We start from the raw sequence: 20,290 nt of genomic DNA, 5'->3' as shown, positions 1-20,290 counted from the left end.
TTAATGGAAACAAGTCTTTATTAAGTAACTTTTAATATCAGAAAAATAAAACTCTTATAATTCTCTTTACAGCAAATATATAATATCAGTGCTTTGGCCGTCATAAGTTAAAGGCCCTTTATCATAAAATATATGGTTTTTAAACTTTACTCAAATTGAATTTATAATCCCTATGACCTCCCTACATATACATAACAAAAAGTGTAGTAAAATTAGCAAATACTAAACTATATTGATAGTTTATCATTCTTAGTTTGTGGTTTATAGAAATGGTACACGCACCTAATGTCTGTCGATTCCTTGGCTTATTAGTTGCGGTGTACGATGCAATAAAATACAAAATACATGCTCGGTGAACATTTGTTCATATCTACAAGACTGCAGCTAGAGATTAGGTTTCAATACTGACATGTAACTAGTCTACAAGCAATTATAGCATTAAAGTTATGCAGTACATAATATGCCATCAAGGCAACTCTTATACTGAAAATCATAAAATAAAAACCGTTATTTGTAAACTTTTATACGAAATGTAACTCTTCAAGTGGAAATAAAAAATAAAATTTTCTGTATATTTACTAGTTCAATACACATATAATTTCTTTTTGTTATACTGAGAAAAAAGCTTTGTCTTGTCTTGGGAAAATAATGCTTCAAAAAAAATAGAAAAATCCACCAGAACTCCACTTTGTGTCTTTTTTTGTTTTTGTTGTTTTAATATATGCCAGCACAGATTTGGGAACGTACTGAGGATGAAAAAGCTAGAAACATCCACAGGTTGAAATGTGAGAAGCGCATTCAAAAGACATTTTTTTTCCTTGTGATTGGAAAGACAGTTTTGAAATGAAGTAAACTGATTGCAGGGCCACCGTCACAGCTGCTGTCATGAATAATACAAGGGCACATACGCAACTCCCCCTTTTTCCTTTTCCTTACTAAAAATAAAATATATATTTATATATGTGCAAGACAAATATGGATTGAACATAAAAATGCTTCACATTTTGAACTATATACTCTCTAAAAATGTCATTTAAGAACAGCTTGATCAGACTAACGAACGGAATGTCAGCATCCTCACTGTAAGTCGAAGTATGTGCATCCCAAAGCCCTTACTGAAATGGGATGAAGCCAGCCAGACTTTTCCACATTACATTAAGAAAAGCAGTGGGTAGGAATTCACAAATTGACACGTTCCTGATCCTCTGAACATACTGCCCTTAACACGTCAGGTGAAACGGAGGTGCGTCGGGCAGCTTCTCTCCCCCGCCTCACCGTAATTTATTATCTGAACCTGCCAATAACATCATCCATTTCAATAAATCAAACTATGCTTTAAAAAAAGGTATTTGCAATGCTGAAGAATTAGGCATAAGTTGTTGCACAAAGCAAAAATAATTTCCCCAAACCTGTTTTTCAGAACTGGCAGTGTAAAGAAGGCAGCATTGGAAGTGTTGTTTGATATATTGATAATGCCACAAACCCTCCACGGCAGACGAGTACTTCTGCGTTTAGGCGACGAGGTTCATTGCTGCCAGCGCACAGAAGTCAAACGCTTAACAGAGATCCTTTAGAAAGCCTGTAAAATTTGTTTTTGTTTTTTTGTTTTGTGGTTTTTTTTCAGTTGTGTAATCGATGAAAACTTCCCCTCACTGTGCCATAACATCACAGCAGATGTATCTCTGCTAAACATGCCATCTGCTTACACTGAACCGGACAGAGACCACCTAGGTTTAGTGTTACCATAGCAGCCTTTTGAGAAAGTAGAAATTTACTAACAACTTCAGCCTAATCCCAAGAAAGCCCAACAGTCAGAATTCATTAGGAAGTTTACTAGAGGGTACCATTACACCCATGCCTTTAAGAGTTTTAAAAAGTCCATATATAATAATACCTATATATATTTAAGAGTGAATTTGGATTGCCTGAGTAACAGCTGTCTGGCAAACGGGACACGATGGCGTTTCCTTTTCACAGATTTTGTTGGCACACTCCATGCAGAAGAGATTGTGGCCACAGGGGACCAGGGCCGCAATGACTTCGCTCTCGAAGCAGATCACGCAGTCGTGCTTCCGTCTCGACTCGGGGGGCGAGCTGGACGTGGAGCCGCCGTTGGAAGAGGAATAGCTGTTGGTACCATTGGAGAAAGCGGGGATGTATATGGGAAGGCCGGCTTGGTGGCCGGTGCTAGGTGGGTCGCTCCTTACTCTCCTAGCCAGCGGGTGATCCAGACTCTCTGGAAACGTGGGCGACAGGCGAGGAGTAGATGGCTGGCTCCCTCGGTGCTGAAGCTTGGCATTACTAGCAGGGTCGCTACCGAAGCCAGAGAGCGGGTTTACAGGTTCAAAAGGGGTCCAAATGGTTTGGGAAGGCGTTGGTAAGGAGTCATACGCGGGAGAGTCAACCGCATGGTCTTCCGTGCCCACTGAAGGCAGCGTTTCTCCAAACCAGAAGTTGCCTGTGCTGAACGGACTTGTTGGGCTGAAGTCAGCCAATCTATTGCTTCCAAAATAGGAATCTGTGGAGCCACTTCCCAAGGAGCTGGAGCTGTCATTTCTATAATTAGAAATCATCCTGGTGCGGCTAGGAGGGACAGGATTAGAAGCAAGCCACGCAGAGCCGAGAGTGCCTCCTTCAAAGCTCACATCTGTACCGTTGTAATGGAAATCGTTCTCTTCATTCAGCTCGATGTAGTTCCCGGTACGCATGGCTATATGCATCTCGATCTCCTCGCGCGCACGGTCTACGTTTTCGGGCATTCCCGTGACTTCGAAGACAGGCTCCTTGTCTCTGCTGGGAGTGACTATGTAGGTATGGGTCTGCTGCTGAATTCTTTTGATTGTAGCTCCTTTCGGTCCAACCACTAGCCCAACTACACGGTAAGGCACCCTGACTTGGACCGTCGTCTGACCTGGCAGGTTGGGGGTACATGGCAAGCCTCCCAGGGCAGGACCGTTCTTGTTGCGTGACGCTCTGATCATGGAGAAGTGTTCAGCAGCTGAGAGAATTTCCCTTTTAGCCATGGCTACGTCCTCTTTTCGTCCAGTAACAACAAAGATGGGTTCTTCTCCACGAACGGGGGTCTTAATGTAAGTATTTGTCTTGGCCCTTAGTGCTTTTATTTTGCAACCTGTTCAAAGGAAACACATGCAAGTTTAGCAAGACATCTAAGTTTAGAAAGCCACAAGAAAGCCACCTATTTTAAGCTGTTTAAGAGTTTGAAGAAACTGTAGGGTGAAACTAGAAGCAGCTGTTTTTATCTCTGCAACCCACATTAGAGAAAGCGGTAACAACTTCTACCTATTATTTCCAAACAGGCCTCTGACGCAGCCACAAACTATTTTAGCAATGTTTCTTGGGCTGATTTAGCCCATCATCTCCTTGATTGCTATTAGATGGTGAACAAACATGGATGGCTTTTCCTCTATGACAGACATGTTCATAGTTATCCCAGAAATACAGCTGAGCTTGTATTTTTTCCACTGATTTGGTATCCTTCAGTTATTTCTAAGATCCTGCAAAAGGAGCAAAGGCTCACACAAACACACAGGTAAGTCTGCTGATACGCTAGCCTTCCACTGACAAGCATGACCTAAAAGCAAATTAAACATTTACAAGTGAGAGAAAGGTCTGCATCACAACCCATGTAGGATATAGATAAAATTATTGATTTACTGAGAACTCTTCATTGCTTCTTGTTATCAGTAAGTGTTATTTAAACCTTACTCTTCCCTGTGGGATGAAGGCACTGCTCCTTGAACTGTCAAGTAGGAGTTCAAGCAGTTTGTTGCATGCAAATAAGGCCTACTATGTAATATTACATGCCTATGTGGAATTTCTCTTATTAACTGCGTAAATACAGCCTGAAAGAGAAGCAAAAAGTTAATGGAACATTTGTCTTTGATTTTGGGGGACTGAATTATAAAGTTTACTAGGACACAGTGGCAACTTTCCTAAGATGCTTAAGGCGTTTTGGCATGGTGCACACAGAAGCACCTTCTACCCATCACAGGACCAGAAAAGCCGGCAGTGCAAAATTAAGAGTCGCAAGTAGGTCTATGACATGCAAGACAGTCTAGGGGATTCAGTCTTAACTGAATTTAGCCTATTTTAAAACAAGTTCAAAAGCATGTCACACTAAATGTCATTTTATAGCAAGCCTCATCTTGAAACAACTATAAGCAACATTTGCAGATCAAGTGTTTTCAGCATAATTTCACTCACAGAGTGAAATTTGTTCCCATTTTCCTCACTTACTTTAAGTATCTTGTAACTGTCTGGGTACCCGAAATAGTCTCTTGAAACTGTTTTGTCAGTCCCTTACACCCAAGGTACCACTAGCGATAACAATTTTACAGTTAGAAAGCCACTCAAAGATGCGCTTTACTCGGGACTATCTACTAATGAAAAAATAGCAAATATGCAGATGCCAGTTGGAATAGAGGGAAGGAAGAGCTGCTTCTTGCAGGGCCCCTGCACACAGCAAGGACAAAGGCTGAACACAACAGCCCTTTGTTTCCAGGACACAGCTGGAGAGGAAGTTCATTATCTTCAACAGCTCGTCAGGAGGGCTCTCAGAGGCCCTACCTCCAACCAGAAAGCGCAAGGAGGAGCACGGGAGGGCTCTGGCAAGGGAAGGAGCGAGGCACGGGCAGATCTGCGCAAAGGAAGGGATGCAGACCCGAGAGCCGAACAAGAAGTTCGGCACGAAGAGCAAGTATCTGCAGGAGAGCACAAACCCATAAGCCTCAACCTCCTGCTACAGCCCAAGAAGAGTACTAGCGCTCTACTAGGCAAAAAAAAGGGAAAACACAGGCAAGAGATGCCTTATGGAAGTAGCAAAGCGCGCATCCTTTGAAGCCATGCCATTTCCCTGCTCGTAACCGACAGCAGCACCTCACTTTGGCAATTTGCCTTCACTCCCTCTGTCTCTTTGTTTGCATTTCTCCCTGTAAGTAAATCTGCTCGCCCGCCCTGCTTCCCATCCCTTCACAGTTACTCAGAAAAGATGGTGGGCTCAAACCTTAAACCCCGCAAGGGTCCCTAAAATGGTGCTGCTGAAGTTCTCCCACCAATCAAGCCCTCTTTACTGGAACACCTAAACCAAAGTCAGTCTCCTCATCTGTATCAATTATTCTCCAATTTACACAGATTACTTTAATTCACTCCATTCCACCCAAGTATATATCCTTATTTCCTAAAAATTGCAGAGGCTGCATTTAAAGAATACTGGGAGCATCTAGCACAAGACATATTCATATATAAATAGCTATATAATTCTTTATTATATACTGCAGTTCAGAGCCTACTTAATTCTATATTCCACAGTGCCTTACCAATTCTTATAGTTTACATTTTAGACAAGATTTTCCTGATACTTTAGAAACTCAAATCAAGTTAGAAGTCTGCACCTTCAGCTCTGTTTCCCATTTCAGCTGCAAATTCCCAGAGACAGCTTTGTCAGAGCCACATTTCCAAACTGCTCTGGTGTGAAGAAAAGCCTTCTTGCCTTTCTTCCTCAGGCTGCAGAATGGCACAGACCAAGGTGGGCAGAGCTTTTCTTTTAGGGTATGAGTCGCATACCTAGAAAGCAGAGGCCAAACGCTGCCTCAACTCCCCACAGCGACAGAACAAGACTTTTAAACACCAGAATGCTGGCTTCAATGGAAAGCTGACTCCACAAACCATCAAGGTCAACCCTGAAACTTTATCTGAAAAGTTAGAAAGAACTGAAGAAAGTCACCACATAAGAAACCCAACATTTCTGAGCGAGTCAGTCAATACCCACTGGGTTTTGTCTGCAAGGCATGCTGGAAAACCCCACAACAGACATTCATGTCAAAGCACAAGGTCAGCAGCCCATTATACCACTCCAGCAGGATGATCTTTCTGTTTGCTTTTGCTCAGCTGTTCTGGTTTCCCACCCTCCTCCATTAGTCACTACCGAGGTGATGATATGAAAGCATGGCTGATCCCATCCCCTCTCCGACAATTCATGGCATCCAGAGGTGCTGCGGCCACGATGACACAGGGTCGGCCAGCTATGAAGTCATGTGGCCAAAGGATGAATCAAGAAGTTTCCCAATCTCCTGAGCTTAGACACAGAAAGACAAAGGCGGGGGGAGGGGAGGAAACCACCACCCCACACTTTTGCAATAAATCACCAGATCATTGTATCCAAGACTTTGAAGTACAGAGATAAAAAAGCCTGAAGAGGGGACTTCTAGACTGGAAATTCAATTTAATCAAAACTTTCAAAGTAATTTTAGTTTTGGTAAGATAATGGAAGTCTATTCAATACAAGTTACCATACTTGGTTCAGCAGTATAAGAATTCCTAAGCAGCACATTCAGCCATAAGTACATACTGACAAAGTTGAAGCCAAACCCTTTAGTTTTGCTTTCGTTTAGGCAAAGATTTAGCACTTGCCTGCCCAGGCACCCGACAAGGAGCAGAGCCCTACTGAGCCCTGCAGGCAGGGTTCACCCTGTGCCAGCTGATTTGTATCATTCTTCTCAAGCCTCCTCCCTGTTTTTCCCTTAAGAGGATTACTTGACCGAACATTTTCAACACACTATGAACATTATACTCCCCAAGAAAATTAGGGGTAGTTCTGAAGGAATTGTTTACCTCATACACTACCAATTTTAAACAATCAAATACTTCCTTATTAAAAAAAGGTGATAGGAAGACAGCTTATCTTTTTTCCCCCCCTTGAAGTGAGAGTTAAGGGTAGCAGCCACAGCACCCACAGTCCTCACCCATCACACAGTGACAGCCAGCTCAGCCTTCGCTCCGACTTTCACCTTTCATCATCACGAACAGGACAAGATAACGTCAAACCCAGTCTCGGGCCATTTACTTCACACGGGAAACTCCCCAACGGAGCTGGCAGAGCCAAGCGACCGCAGCGGGAACCCTGTGCATGCCTGCCTCGCACCACGCCAGCTGACCTGCAGCCGTGAGCCAAGAACCACCCAAAAAAGCATCCCGCAGACTCCTCCTCTGCACAGCCATGGCGGTGGTAGCCCAGGAGAAGTAGAAGCTTCCCCCTGTTTGTTTCTTCTGCTGAATTCACCTCAATGCCACACACTGGGACAAGAAATGGGACTGGGAATGGGACGAGGATTGATTTACAGATGAGAATCCCTTTGTTGCGTGGTCTCTTCCACTACACCAGGGGAAGGGAGTCCTTCGTGCTTCTCAGTACCAACACTAGCAAAATGCAGCCTGTCAAAGCAGGGACACACACACCTCACACCCACGTTGCTGCTGTAACTCTTGCCAAGCGCTGTGAAACTGGGGTTCAGGCACGCACAGGAACCCAAACGTTCTTACCGTCACGTCTGTTTAACCTTGCCTCCCCAGTTACACAGGGCTTTGGGAAAAAAAAACAACCTGGAAAAAAAGAAGTTTATCTCAATAGAAGCCTGGAAGTCACGCCGGGTAAAAATTCAGCGAGCAGCCCCTGTGAACCACAATCAAATGGCAATACCAGCCTGTTCTCCTTCCCTGCTCCTGACAAGTACCCAGCTAAGGGGATTAAAAACAAAAATCTCCTGCAGCTCTTGAGACATACAAATCCTGTGGGTAGACACCAGTACTGCCTGGGCTGTAAGAGCAGCGAGCAGGGTGAAGTTGCATGAACACCAACTCATCTCTTATGCAGGAGGCAGGGCTGATGAACAGCCCTGACCAAACGTGGCATCCCCCAACTCGGCACCAGAGCAACCACAGGCAAAGCAGAGATTTCACAGATCGGCCCCCATAGCTTGTTAGCACTAAAGAGAAAGCCGCAGTTCACAGGAATATATTTTTCAGTAGCTTTGCCATTATCTGATAAAAGGCAATACTGCATTACAGCCTCCACTCTGAATACGGTCTTTAGCTCTCTGACCATCGATTTTGTACTACGCTGACACCAAGTAAGGAGGTGGTAACAGAATTAGCAACATCAAGCTGGAACCATGAGCTGCTAGTACAGCCATGGCCAATTCCTTGCCTAGAAAGTACGGGCAGGGTCTGGGAAGTCCAGGATGGGACTGCATTGCTGGGTGTGCCAAGGAGAGAGGGGACTGCACAGGGATTTGTTTTCCATCAACCTGCAGCCGTTGTATATGGACACAGCTTTAAAGGTAGAGTCTGTTAAGCTGGTACAGCCCTTATTTCATTGCCAGGTTGCCATGAGCTTTTATTTGGAAAATAAGCGAGAACTCCTGCAGCTAAGGTAACAAAGGATTTGCAGTGACTGAAACGCTGGATGTACCTTAAGGCCGATAGCTGCTGGGTCTGCAGAGCGTAACACTGCCCACCCGATTAACAAAGAAAAATTAATCTACTTCATTAAGAATGACCGCTCTACATATTTTTCAGAAGGGCTGTTCATTCCCAGTGGTGGTACAAGCTGCATTCTTTTGCTTAAAAAATAGAGTGCTTCCGCTCAGTTGTGACATGGCTAAAAGTATCTATCCAGTTTGTGATTATACAGTAGAAAACCGATCTATACTCCATTTATTAAAAAGAGATGAAAGTCCATTAGGACATAAAATGAAATCCTATTCTGAATTACTTAATGGTTAAACCTCCTTAAGCAGGCTGGCTACACAAGAAAAGTAAGACCAGAACATTTTTGGCACTTCACGGGGTTAAAGTCATATGGAATACTACCTGTTGTCTGGTCAGTTGATAAGACTGACTCTGATTACTATTGCATTTCACCTAAGATCAATTAATTCATCTCACACCTTGTTTTAATTCATAGACTGGAAAATTTCAACTCCTGACAGTTGGTTTGTTTTTTTTTTTTTTTTCAACTGGCTATTGAATATAGTTAGTTGAGTCAAGGAAGATGAAGAAAGCAATTTCTCTGCACTTGCAAAAGATGCTGATCTGCCCAAAACCCCAGATCTACGTACTCAGGCAGCTATTTATCACACCTCTGGCATTTTGATTTTAGAAATGAAGGCTGTAAAAATATTGCTCTTAAATTTTATTTTTAAACAATTTTAAGAGACAGCCTAAACTTGGATGATAATTATCAAATAGAATTTTTTGAAAGCAAGTTTTCCTTTATTTTTATGCAGCTTTCTCTACAGCTAGAGGTAAGCTGAGAGACACCTCGTTACAGAGCACAGCATCCATGCTGAAGACAGGCCTAGACCAACCACCAACAGCTGTAACAGCTCCCCATTAGCATTGCATAGTACAGATAATAGTCTGATTACTATTTGGGTTAATTAGCTGGTAAGATTAGGGCTCCCGTGTGACAACTAGACATGATACATGCCAGAGCGCTCACAAATATGAATACACCGAGAGACAGCCACAGCTCGCAGTTGAGATTTGCTCAAGCTCACGGGGCAGGTCGCTGGCAGGTTTGGAAACAGAAGATGACAGTCCCCAAAGAAGAGAGCAGGCTAACTGCTTAAATGGGGACATGGACATATGCAGATTTTAAACAACAGCTGTTTTGTTCACATAACAAACCAAAGGAATCTCCTCCCTGGTGGTAGCCAGGCTGCAGTTCCTTGGAGGTGGCCACTTGAAACACACACGTAGAGTTGTGAGATTGATGTCCCTGGGAAAAGGCTTTTCCCGCAGGCTACCCAAGCACTATATGTGCTCCTGCCCTTCATCAGGTTGTATTTTTTCAGATGAAATTTTCCACTTATCACAGTAGGGATGCTTCATAATGAGAACCCACCAAGCAGAACTTCTTCTCAAATTTACGATCCAAAACACGATACCGATACCATTACAACCCAAAACTGGGGAACAAAGTTCTAGCGCTCTACTCTGGAGCGTGGCTGTATTAGTGGTTTCAGACCACGACTGTACCTCAGTAGTGCTGTACACTAGTAATAACCATTTTTCACTTCTAACTATAATCACACTACAATAAGCAAGGCTACAAGTAGGTAAATTAGTGAGTAGCGTAGAGAAAGAAAAACTGAAGTGATAGCCACTCTGATAAAGTTATTCCAAAAGAAGGAAAGATGACATACAAGTCTTTCAAGAAAAATAAAAATTAGAGCATTTTCTAGAAAGACTTTTTCCCTGCCTCTTGACCCCCTCATTAACTTACCACTGCAATCAAAGGCTTTTAGTACGTGGCAGTTACCAAACCCCTTTGCCTGCCTGTGGAACGTTTCAATATGACTCACACTATATATAGTGACCAAGACTGCTCCCATTATCATTCCATCATGCTTACCCATTTCTGAGGAGCAACTGACCGCTTTTATTTCGCTTTGTATTTTTTACATGTATGAATGCTAAGACAATACATGACTTTCCTACTTGTCAGCATTCAGCTAGAACTGCAGAAGGGTTTTTAGACAAGATACTTTCCAGACAAGCACTTCAAGCTTGAGCGCACCAGATGCTGGAGTCGCAGGGGCTCAGGCTCGTCCAGGAAGGAGGACAACCTGGAGATCTCGAGTACCTCAACCAAAAGCCAAGGAATCACAGTCAGCCACTCAGCTGTGCCAGACCACAGGGAGCAGGACTTCGTTTGGCCCTGCTGCTGCCAAGCTAACGGATGGAAAAAGAGGGGAGCTTTAAGAGTCTCTGATGATGCTGGGAAACCTTCCCAAGAGAAGGCTGCTCACAAGCTCTCAGGGATGTTTCCCTCTTCCAGAAAACAAAAGCCCTGGTTCAAGAACCACATACAAGCTCTTTATTAAAGATTTCTTAGGTATGTATCAATTTATCAATCGATTTATATATCAATCCAGTACAAAATGAAGCAGTCAGCCTGCACATTGTTTCCTTCTATATGTCAGGCTGGGACAATCTATCAAATCGGCAATCTCACAGGCAGAGGAATACTCCAATTCCCAAGACAGATGGCAACTCAGTAAACAAGTTACATGCAGCAAAGGAGCCAGAGGGCAGCAACTTGTATTATTAATTACTTGCACTACTGCAGCACCAGGACTAAGGTAGCAGCTGCTGAGGAAAATTAGGAAGATACGGCAGTAGAAAAGCAATAGTTGTAAGAGAGGGACTATGTCCAACAAATGAAATAATGAAAACAACTTTTGTCCTGTAGCTAAGAACATTGATATAGTAAATGAAACAGATTGGTGTGAGCAACAGTGTTGGGAAACCTGACCTGCACTTAAGGAGGATATTAAAAGGGACTGCCATTCAACGTGCCACACAGCCTGCCAAGATGGCCAATAAAAGGAAGATTGCAAAAAAACCCATGCAAATCTTCACCTACTCCAAATCCCCGATTCAAAAATGCTGCTAGACCTTTGTTTTTATACACAAAATTCCACAGTACATTGTCAAATGTAAAATGCACTAGACGGTAAAAAGTAAGAGATACTGTGTCTTTTGTTCAAAGGAGACACAGAGAACTTGGTGCAGACCACAGAACTACTGACTCACACCAGTGAAGGAAACCAAGATCTCAGACGCTGGCAAGATCTCATGAACTTAAAGGAATACCTGAAAGACAGAGAAAAGGAAGACATTCTTAAAGGGTAGCTGAAATTGGAAATGAATACTTGATTTAAAGCTTTTAGGCCTTTTCTTTTGCTTGAATAAAAGTGTTCTAGTGCTCAGCAGCCTTTTTTTTTTTTATTACAGCAAGTTTGCAACCCTATCCCTGTTAAATTTTTTGCCTGCAATGGGGAATTGGCCCTGTGGGGTGGATGTACTGCATCAAAAACAAATTTAACATCTTTGAGATATCCAACACTTTGTTTAGAACAAAGTTTCTCTTCCAGAAGTTCAGACCACAGTGTACTAGAAGAGAGGGTAACAGGGGCTAAGACAGGGAAACACACAACATCTGCTGACTTTACTAACAGCTTAAAAAAAAATTCATCACTTTTCTCATGCCACAGACAGGTTAATCCAGTGCAGTTCAAAAGCACATTAATCAGGATCTCTTGTGTATGTTATAAACTTATAAAACCCCATACTCTCCTGTAAAATTGCTGTGTTCTAAAAAACAAAGGGACCAGAGGATTAGAAATTAGCATTTTATGTCACAAGATTTTTATTATTTTAATTTCAGCTTCATCCAAAAATCTTACTTATGCAGGTATTCACTTCTGGTATTCATACGTTAAAATCTACAGAATTTCTGGCAGACTACACAGAGAAAAATCTCCCGAGCGTGCACTGCGTTTGGTGTGCTTCCCACCCAACAAGCCAGACAAGAGCAGCATTTATGACTGAGGATTATGATCCCAGCTGGAGGACCTGCACCCTTCTGACACACTTTGCAACTCAAGTTGGATCTTTGCATAGCATAAATGACAAATAGCAGAACTGAAATGTTTGTTACACAGCACCAGAGGAATAGGCCACTGAAACCTCAGCAGTGATTTCAGCCTGTGCCAGGCCACAGTATGCTCACGTGTTTCAGTTCTGGAGTTTCAGGCTCTAAAAATGACAAGACTTCAACTTTTCAGAAAAATAGCTTTTATATTGGATTTCAACAAATAGCTCAGTTTTCTGTCAGTCTTTAGAACAAGCCACTTAACATGGCATTTAATAACCTGCTTGTTAAAGAAGATGGAAAAAAAAATCTGAAGTGTAACTGCCTTTTCAGCTTTCACTTAAAATAAGTTAGCTGAACCTGTGGTCTTTGTTGTCTGTGGCAATCAGCTGACACCGAGATATGTGATGACTTCAGTCATGCAAATTAAACTTATTCATGAGAGTGGAAATCTTAAGCATCCAGTTTTAAAAAAACAATATGCAATTCAGACTGGTTAGCTATGCTTATGCATACAGGTCAGCAATTGACAACCAGTCAAGGCTACATAAGTATCACCAGTAATTCAGTAACATTGTTAACAGAACACATGGAGACATAAAACCATACATATAGTTCTTTTTGAAAGGACTATAATTATCCTACTATAGGACATCCATGTACTGTACTCAGCTAACACAAGTATTTGCTCCAGGATTGTTTTAGCACTGTTTCCACTCCCCCAGAGTGATAGCTATTGTTTTTATTTGGCTGTTCAGCTACAGTAGATAGTTATCAGCTACCAGCTTATCAGAATAATTTTTTAGTTTCAAATTACAGGACTATTTTAAGCAAAGTAATATTTCGCTCAAGAGCCCACATTCAAAAGCAAAGAGCAAAAAGGAGTCCAAGATCATTAAATATGTATAAAAATGTTATTTTAGTTGCAAGGCTGTCTCATGCAAAGCAGATTTGTCATTATCGATTTAATCAGTGAAATGGGATGATATCATTCCTCCACCTCTTACTCATCTGGGGTTTGGAGACTGCCCTGCCCGTTTCAAGTTCTGCGGCCATCATCTGAACTATTCTTACTGAAGAAAGAGAAGCAGCAGGCTTTAGAGTTAAAAGTAGCTCCAACTCGAGTGAAGTCTTAGGGAGAAAAAACACTATTGTCAGATTTATCGAGGATAAAACCACTTGGAAAATCACATTACTTGGATAGTCACAACACTGGAATGCACTAGCAAATACATTCCAGCAATCATTATCTGAAAACAGTTAATACACTCAAGGATGAAGCATCTCTTTATAGGACAGACTTTTGTCCCTTTCAGCATCTTTCAGGTTTTCTGTTCATGTCTTCAGACACCACCCCTCTTTTTGCATTATTCAAAAGAGAATTTTAGCGTTGAAACATCTTTTTTTTTCCCCAGTGTAAAGAAAGTAGCAGGGGGCACTAGTCAAATCCTTCAAGGCCCACCAAACCACAGCAGAATTGCCACAGAAGGTCACCATCACCAGCTTTACATATAAGAAACAGTTTTCAGGTGATTCGCAGCAGACTTAAAGTCCTTCACATGATTTAGAGATTAAAACAAAACCTCCCAGGTTAGATCTCCAGAAGTTTTTTTAAGTCTGGATACATGCTTATATAATTTTGGGTGTACGCCCTATGCCAGCTCTTCTCAGGCAAACAAGGTCACCTCCTCAGCAATGCAGCTTTCTTGCTACCACTTCTCAAGAGCACTTTTCTCCAACTTTATTTTTTTTTAAACCAATGCAACTTTGTGCATGCAGGATTTTTAGCTGCTGACAGCAAAGGAAGTCACTTTTCTCATCAGCATGATGACTGGCCAACTTACCGAAGGTTGGATTCAACAGCTAGTTCAAATTCATACAGGAAGCCTGTACAATGCCATGAATGGAATCTAGTTTTCCTGGCTCCCAGTCACATGCCTTAACAAGAATAAAAGGATACAAATATCTTTTCCTTTGTTGTTCACCTTTGCATTTCTTCCACTTCAAAGACTACAAGGAATTATATTACACTACCCCAACCAGTGTCTGTCAGCTTCATTGGGGGGGGGGGGCAGGCAAGGGGAATAAAAAAAGGTTGAGAACATTTAAAAAAAAACAACAAAAAAGCACAAAACCCCATAAGGTTTCAGAAATACTACAGGACTTTTTTTTTAAACAAGGAACACCTACTATTCATTAAAATAAAATCCTACTTAAGCCTTTTCCAGTGATGTAAATTCTTCCAGCAGCAACACATTAAACTACTGTCACAGTAACCCAGCGGCCTCCAATGTAGCTTCACAAGAAAACCATCAACCACAAGGTACATTTCAGGCACTCCACACCTTCTATGGCTGCAACATCCCACATCTGTGCACAGCGACCAGCACAGATTTGGTAAGCACAGCTATCCACGTGGGAACCTGCAATACAGTGACCTAGAGCAGGGCAGTGGGAGCACCCCTTCACTACCTGAAGTGCTATATTTGTTTCTGAAACTTGCACATAATTGAAAAAAAAAATGTTAAATGCAAGCACTGTAAGTTTTTTGCTTGTTTACAGATCTCTTAGGAATCAGGGGCTCCTTTGATCTGATAAACAGTGTCTGGAAATTCTCTTTCTCTGTACAAAAAATTAAATTTGGGTAAAGAATAACCGTGGAATTCTGGTTATCATTACTCTTTCAGTTAGGGGGTTAGGACTTACAATAAACATGCTTTCAGACACAGCAATGAAGCCTCCAGCGAAGCCCAGATCAAACTCAGCATTCCTGGTATTTCAGAGCTGATGTTTTTGGGCTGCAGACATTTCAAGTTCGTTTTGTACCTCACAAAGACAGCAATAGAAAGAACATAAACTTGATCTTTGTGAAAATCCATCAGAAGCAACATTCCAATTGCATCGCCTTTACATAATTAGATACTGAACTATTACAGCACAGAGGAGTCTGGCATAAAACTTAAGCTGAACTCATTCAAGATAATGCAACCAGCTGGTTACGACGTGTGCTAGGAAGAGAATACGCAGCATCTTCATTTTCAGAGAAAGCAGAACGATTGGCAAAGGATGCGGCCCCGGCCAGCCTTGCTCGAGGCAGACCAAGCTGCACTACAGCAGATGACACTTTGCTGGGCTAGAGCACAGACACATGCAAAGCAGGTGGATGAGAGAGCAAGAGCCTCTAGCCCATGCAATGAGCCAGCACAGCTCTGGGCCGTAAAAGGAGATGCAAGGACTATTATTTCTTCGAAATGTGACAAATATTTAGTGGAACTAATACAACTTACGTAAGTCAGTCTCTAAGCATAAGTCTCCCTTGAATGAGAATTCTGAAGGACCTCCTTATGCAAAGCTTTCATGTAAGTATATTTGGTAACAATTTTTTTAGCTCTCCCTCTGCTCCCTTCTGCTCCTTCCACTTTTGTAGCCCTCATTCTTTTTACGATACAATCCCTCCCCACGGAGGCTAAATATTTTATAACAAGCCAAACAGTGTGACATCAGATAAGAAATAAAAGCAGAAGCAGCAAATGAACTCTTCAGGAACAATGATCCTATTTTTATGCAAACTCCATTATCTTGTTTTTAAGTGACTCAAAGCACTGAAAAATATACTACAGAGAACAATCCTGATCTGGTGCAGAATAAACACGGCAGCCTAATCGGTCCTCAAAGCCTAGTAGTTTGTATTTCTTTTAGAGGACTGTAGCAATAACTGTTTCAGTTCTGTTTTCCATCTCCCCCCCCCCGCCCACCATCCCCAATGACACACGAGCAAAGTCTTAAGACATTCAAACAGTATTTCTTGGAAAAGATATTTTCTGCTTCTGAACAGAACGGACTTGTCTGCATCAGAGGAAGCTACCTGCCAATTTCTGCAGCACGGCCTTTGGTTCTCCTTTGACACACCCAGCAAAAAACCCAACCTTGACTGCTGAAAGCCTAAAATAAACGTAGGAACAGAAAAACAAAAGTCTGCCTAAGCATCGGTGCTCAGTAGCCATTTCTTTAGTCCCACATCAGCATAGACCGATATTACCATTTCTTCCACGCTCAAGGATTAAAAAAAAAGAAACAAAAGCCACATTGATGTAGAAAGACCAGACGGCATAACTGCTTGTTATCAGAGCTGATCGGCACATGAGACACACCACCCCCAAACCAATAAAGAATAACACAGAAAGGGAAGAGGAAGAGAGCTGCAACTTCACTGCCTGCATTTCCACACCTACACTTGACACTGCTCAGCACTTCGCTTGATATATAAAAAGTGCTTTTAAAATTAGGTTCACCGCCGGGAAGCTGGCACGAAACGTCACCTTTCTAACTCCTCCAAGCACCACTCCCATGAGACCACATAAAAGGCCAAGAACGAACGTGACATCACCGATATGACCTTATCCTAACGGCGTAAGAGAGACCCACGGCGCGTAGCAATAGCGATCAACAGGAAGCCACAACCCCAGCAGAAAGACAAGGGCTTTCACGCAGGAGAGGGCTGCACGTGGCTCCTCGTCTCCATCTCGCTGGCTCCCGAGGTCCCACTTTGTCTCGGTGAGCGCGGCGGAAAGCTGTAGGAAGAGTGTCAGCCCATTACCCTGCCCTGCAAGGCAAGCAAGCCCAAGGCCTTCACCCCAAAGTCTCTCCTGCAGAGCACGCTGCCGGGTTCCTCGGGTGAAACGCGGCTTCCCACCGAAGACCGCCAGCCGAGCGTCACCCAAGACCAAAGCCCGTGCCAACACCTACCTGTAACGCGGCCAGACGACGCGCTGGGCTTCGCAGCTCCCGTCCACCAAGAACCGAAGCTCTGAGCTAACCCAGCGCTCGCTCTCGCCTCCCGGGCAGGGCCGGCCTGCTGCCGGCACCCTGTCCCCGGTGGGGAAGCCGGGCTTTGGCAGGGGAGAGGTAGGCCCCGGGGGGGGGAGGCCCACAAAGCTACTACCGAGGCGAGGGGCTCCTCCAGCCGCCCCCAAGGGCCACATCCCCGTGGTGGGGGGGTGTGCGTGTGGGCAGAGGCTTGCCACGAACCCCCGGGGGAAGAAGCAGCAGGCCCCTAGGCCGCCCACCCGTGGACTGAGGGGTGGTGGGGGGGTGTCTCCCGTCCCCGGTCCCCCACTCACCCTGGCGGCCCACGATCTCGGCGACGTGCTCGGAGCTGGGCACGGGCACGCACTCGGTGGTGTTGACGCTCTTTCGGCGGAGCAGTGCCGCCTGCTCGCCGTTGAGGCCCGCCGCCCCCCCCCCGCCGCCGCCGCCGCCGCCGTAGGCGTGGGACAGCATCGCCGCCATCATGCCCTGAGGATCGTCCGCCCCGCAGAGCGCTCCCGCCGCCGCCGCCTCCTGAGCATCGAAGGAGGGCGAGAGCAGCACGGAGCCCAGCGCCGGCAGCAGCGGGAGCGGCTGGGAGGGCGAGGAGGACGAGGAGAGCAGCAGCAGCGCGGCCGGGTCCTCCTCCTCCTCCTCCTCGTCCTCCCCCGCCAGCAGCTCCTCCTCCTCCTCCTCCAGCTCCAGGTCTCCCTCGTCCCCCACCGCCGCCTCCTCCTCCTCCTCCACCTCCGCCCCGCCAGGCCCCGGCTCTCCGGGTGGGTCGGGCGGCGGCGGGGCCAAGCCCGCCCGCCGCCGCCGCCGCCGCCGGGCCGCCCCCGTCCCTCCTCCTCCTCCTCCTCCGCCGGCGGAGGGCAGGCCGCGGTCGCGGAGGCCGAGGCCGGCGAGTCGCTGCTGGAGAAGCACCAGCGGCTGCGGCGGTGGCGGCGGGTGGGGGGGGAGACGCGGCGGCTCGGCGGGCTCGGCGGCGGCGGGGCGGGGGGAGGCCGCGGCAGCGCTCCCGCTCGGCATGGCGGGGGAAGGCGCTGCGGGCCAGGGCCGAAGGCCGAGGCCGGGGGCCTTAGCGGCGGGGGGTCGGCATGCCGCGGCGGCGGGCACCGAGCGTGGCGGCGGGTGCGGGCTTGGGCGCTGAGGGGGCCGAGCTCCTCAGCGCGCCTTTTGTCCCATGGCGCTCCCCTCGGCGGCGGCCGCGGGCGGCGGCGGCGGCGGCGGCGGCGGGGGGGGGGGACGGGACGAGGAGGAGGAGGAGGAGGAGGCGCGGCCCCGCCCCGCGCTCGCCGGCGCGCTATTGGGCGGCGGAGCCGGTTCCTGGGCGGGGCTTGTGAGGCGGGGAGTGTGTGTGAGGGACGGGGAGGGGGGTGGGGTGGTTCGCTGCTGCTGTGTGGGGAGGCTGAGGTGCGGTTCCTCAGGGTCGGGGAGGGGAGCTGTGAGGAAAGCCAGGCTGGGCGTTCTGGGTTTAAATTCAGCTATCCTTGGTGAAACGGTGTGAGACGTTCCCTGCCCCCCCTCTCCAAAAGATCAAAAATAAAAAAAAGCCTTTGATGGACGCCCTCCTCTCCCCTGCCCTCCTTCTCCTCGTGTTCTGTCCGTGGGCTTCCCCGCTGAGGTGAAGGCTTTCTGAGGCCAGGAACTCGACGCCGGTTAGAGCTGTGCAATTTTTCACCTCAGCCCCTTAGCCTCTTCAAGTGGCGGGTGAAAATTTTCAGGCAAAACGCAAAGAAACTTGTTTGGAAACGTGATCGCCGAGAGTCGGGAATGGGAAAGGACACCTTGACTCTGAAGTGAAATGGTGAGCAGGGAGTGAAGACCACTGGGCCCTGGTTCGTGGGCCCGGGCAGAGAGTCCAGGGAGGAAGACAAAGCAGAGGGTGACACGGTCCTCCACAAAAACAGGCTGGAAAATGGTCTTCAACAGCGGCCTTCAGGCTTGGCGTGAGGGCAGCAGGGTTGTTCTTGACGTAGTCAAGGAAAGCCAGGTGCAAATGGTTGAAATATGAACGTCGGAGCAAGAATTGGGGTGGGGCAGCTGCTCACTGAAGATGTTTTTATGCTGAGAAAAGGTTATGGGGAAAAATCCAACTCTAGGTTACAGATGCCAGCGTCGTTCCCAGTGCTGGGAAAGGGAGACGTCAGGGTAGGAGCGTGGGCTGGCAGAGGTCAAAAGTTCTGTATTCACCACGTAGCTGTGAGCTTGCAGACAACCATGAGATGCGAGAGGGACAGCAGATCTTTAGCTGGGGTAGAAAGGCGGAGGTCTGCAGTGGAAGAATCGGTCTGTGCACCATCGGCCAGGGAAGGGGAGGTTTCCAAGAGAGGAGCATGATATGCTGTGCCACAGGTGGCTGATGGGTCCAGGAGAAGGAGGATGGGTCTGGCAAGCGTGGCAAAGCCCGTAGGGTGCCGGGGGGGAAGGCTTTTGAAAAGAAACAAGGTCTCAACCAGAGGAAAAGCTCTCCAGACGGCAGCAGTTGGACTCAGCACGTGTTGTTCTCAGCAGCCAGATGTCCACGTCATTGCAATCACCGGGGGTGTTAATTGGCACCTGGGCGGATGCTGCTCGCAGCGAGACTGAAGTCCAAATTGCCTTGCTGTGACCGCTCCATCCGTGGAAGCCGACACTTGTCCTCAGAGGTCCTCCTTCCAGGTCAGAGCTGAGCAGAGCTCCTGGACCTTTGTGGAGATGGTCTCTAGGTCACCGTGCTGGGGGCACAACACCCACACTGGGCTCCAGACGAGCGGGGGCCTTCGTTTCCTAGCAAATAGATAAATGAACACAATAGCCCCTCTATCTACTTGTGGAAAATACTCGTAAAACCGAGAATTAGATAATTGTCTGCTGGAGCCCATAGTCATGACAAAAAGTGTTCTCGGAAATATTTTTTGAGCAACAGGGGCCGAAAACATCATTCCTACCTCGGGTCAGAGGTAACAGCCAAAAACCTTGGATGCAGTGAGAGAGGCTGTTAACTCCCCCTGCTCACATTTGCTCCATTAGCCTACACAAATACTCAGTAAAGACTTTCCTGACACCATTGTTAGGCTTCAGGTTGTATTTCAAAAACGTCACTAATAACCAAAGCTCTTGATTATTTTGAAAACTTCCAGCAACCTTTTCCCTTTGTTTCCAAGTGTAAATTACTGGAATTAGAAATCCAACTTTGTGAAACCGTCTATAATGGACTGATGTAATTGGCTTGAAACAATCCATACGTTAAAATTGTTAACGATG

General features: G+C 45.9%; 1 protein-coding gene and 1 long non-coding RNA gene across 2 annotated transcripts; one reads left to right on the top strand and one right to left on the bottom strand.

The window, feature by feature from the left end:
• MEX3C (mex-3 RNA binding family member C) lies at positions 1–18,286 on the bottom strand. Its single transcript, XM_069775378.1, has 2 exons — positions 17,359–18,286; positions 1–3,130 (listed from the first exon to the last, which is right to left on the bottom strand). The coding sequence occupies exons 1-2, from the start codon at positions 18,071–18,073 to the stop codon at positions 1,905–1,907; spliced, it is 1,941 nt and encodes a 646-aa protein (XP_069631479.1). The 5' UTR covers positions 18,074–18,286; the 3' UTR covers positions 1–1,904.
• Positions 10,213–11,576, top strand: LOC138683490 (uncharacterized). The gene is made up of 2 exons (XR_011323005.1): positions 10,213–10,696; positions 11,354–11,576. It is a non-coding gene; the product is annotated as an uncharacterized lncRNA (long non-coding RNA).
• Positions 18,287–20,290: the final 2,004 nt, after the last annotated feature.

Source organism: Haliaeetus albicilla, chromosome W (genome assembly GCF_947461875.1).
Source record: "Haliaeetus albicilla chromosome W, bHalAlb1.1, whole genome shotgun sequence".
NCBI classification, from domain to species: Eukaryota; Metazoa; Chordata; class Aves; order Accipitriformes; family Accipitridae; genus Haliaeetus; species Haliaeetus albicilla.
This window is presented reverse-complemented; position numbering and strand designations above follow the sequence as displayed.

Coding starts and splice junctions, on each gene's coding strand:
- MEX3C (XM_069775378.1), bottom strand. CDS start 18,073: ATGCCGAGCGGGAGCGCTGCCGCGGCCTCCCCCCGCCCCGCCGCCGCC. Junction 3,131..17,358: donor CGAGATCGTGGGCCGCCAGG/GTGAGTGGGGGA, acceptor TCCTTTGAACAG/GTTGCAAAATAAAAGCACTA.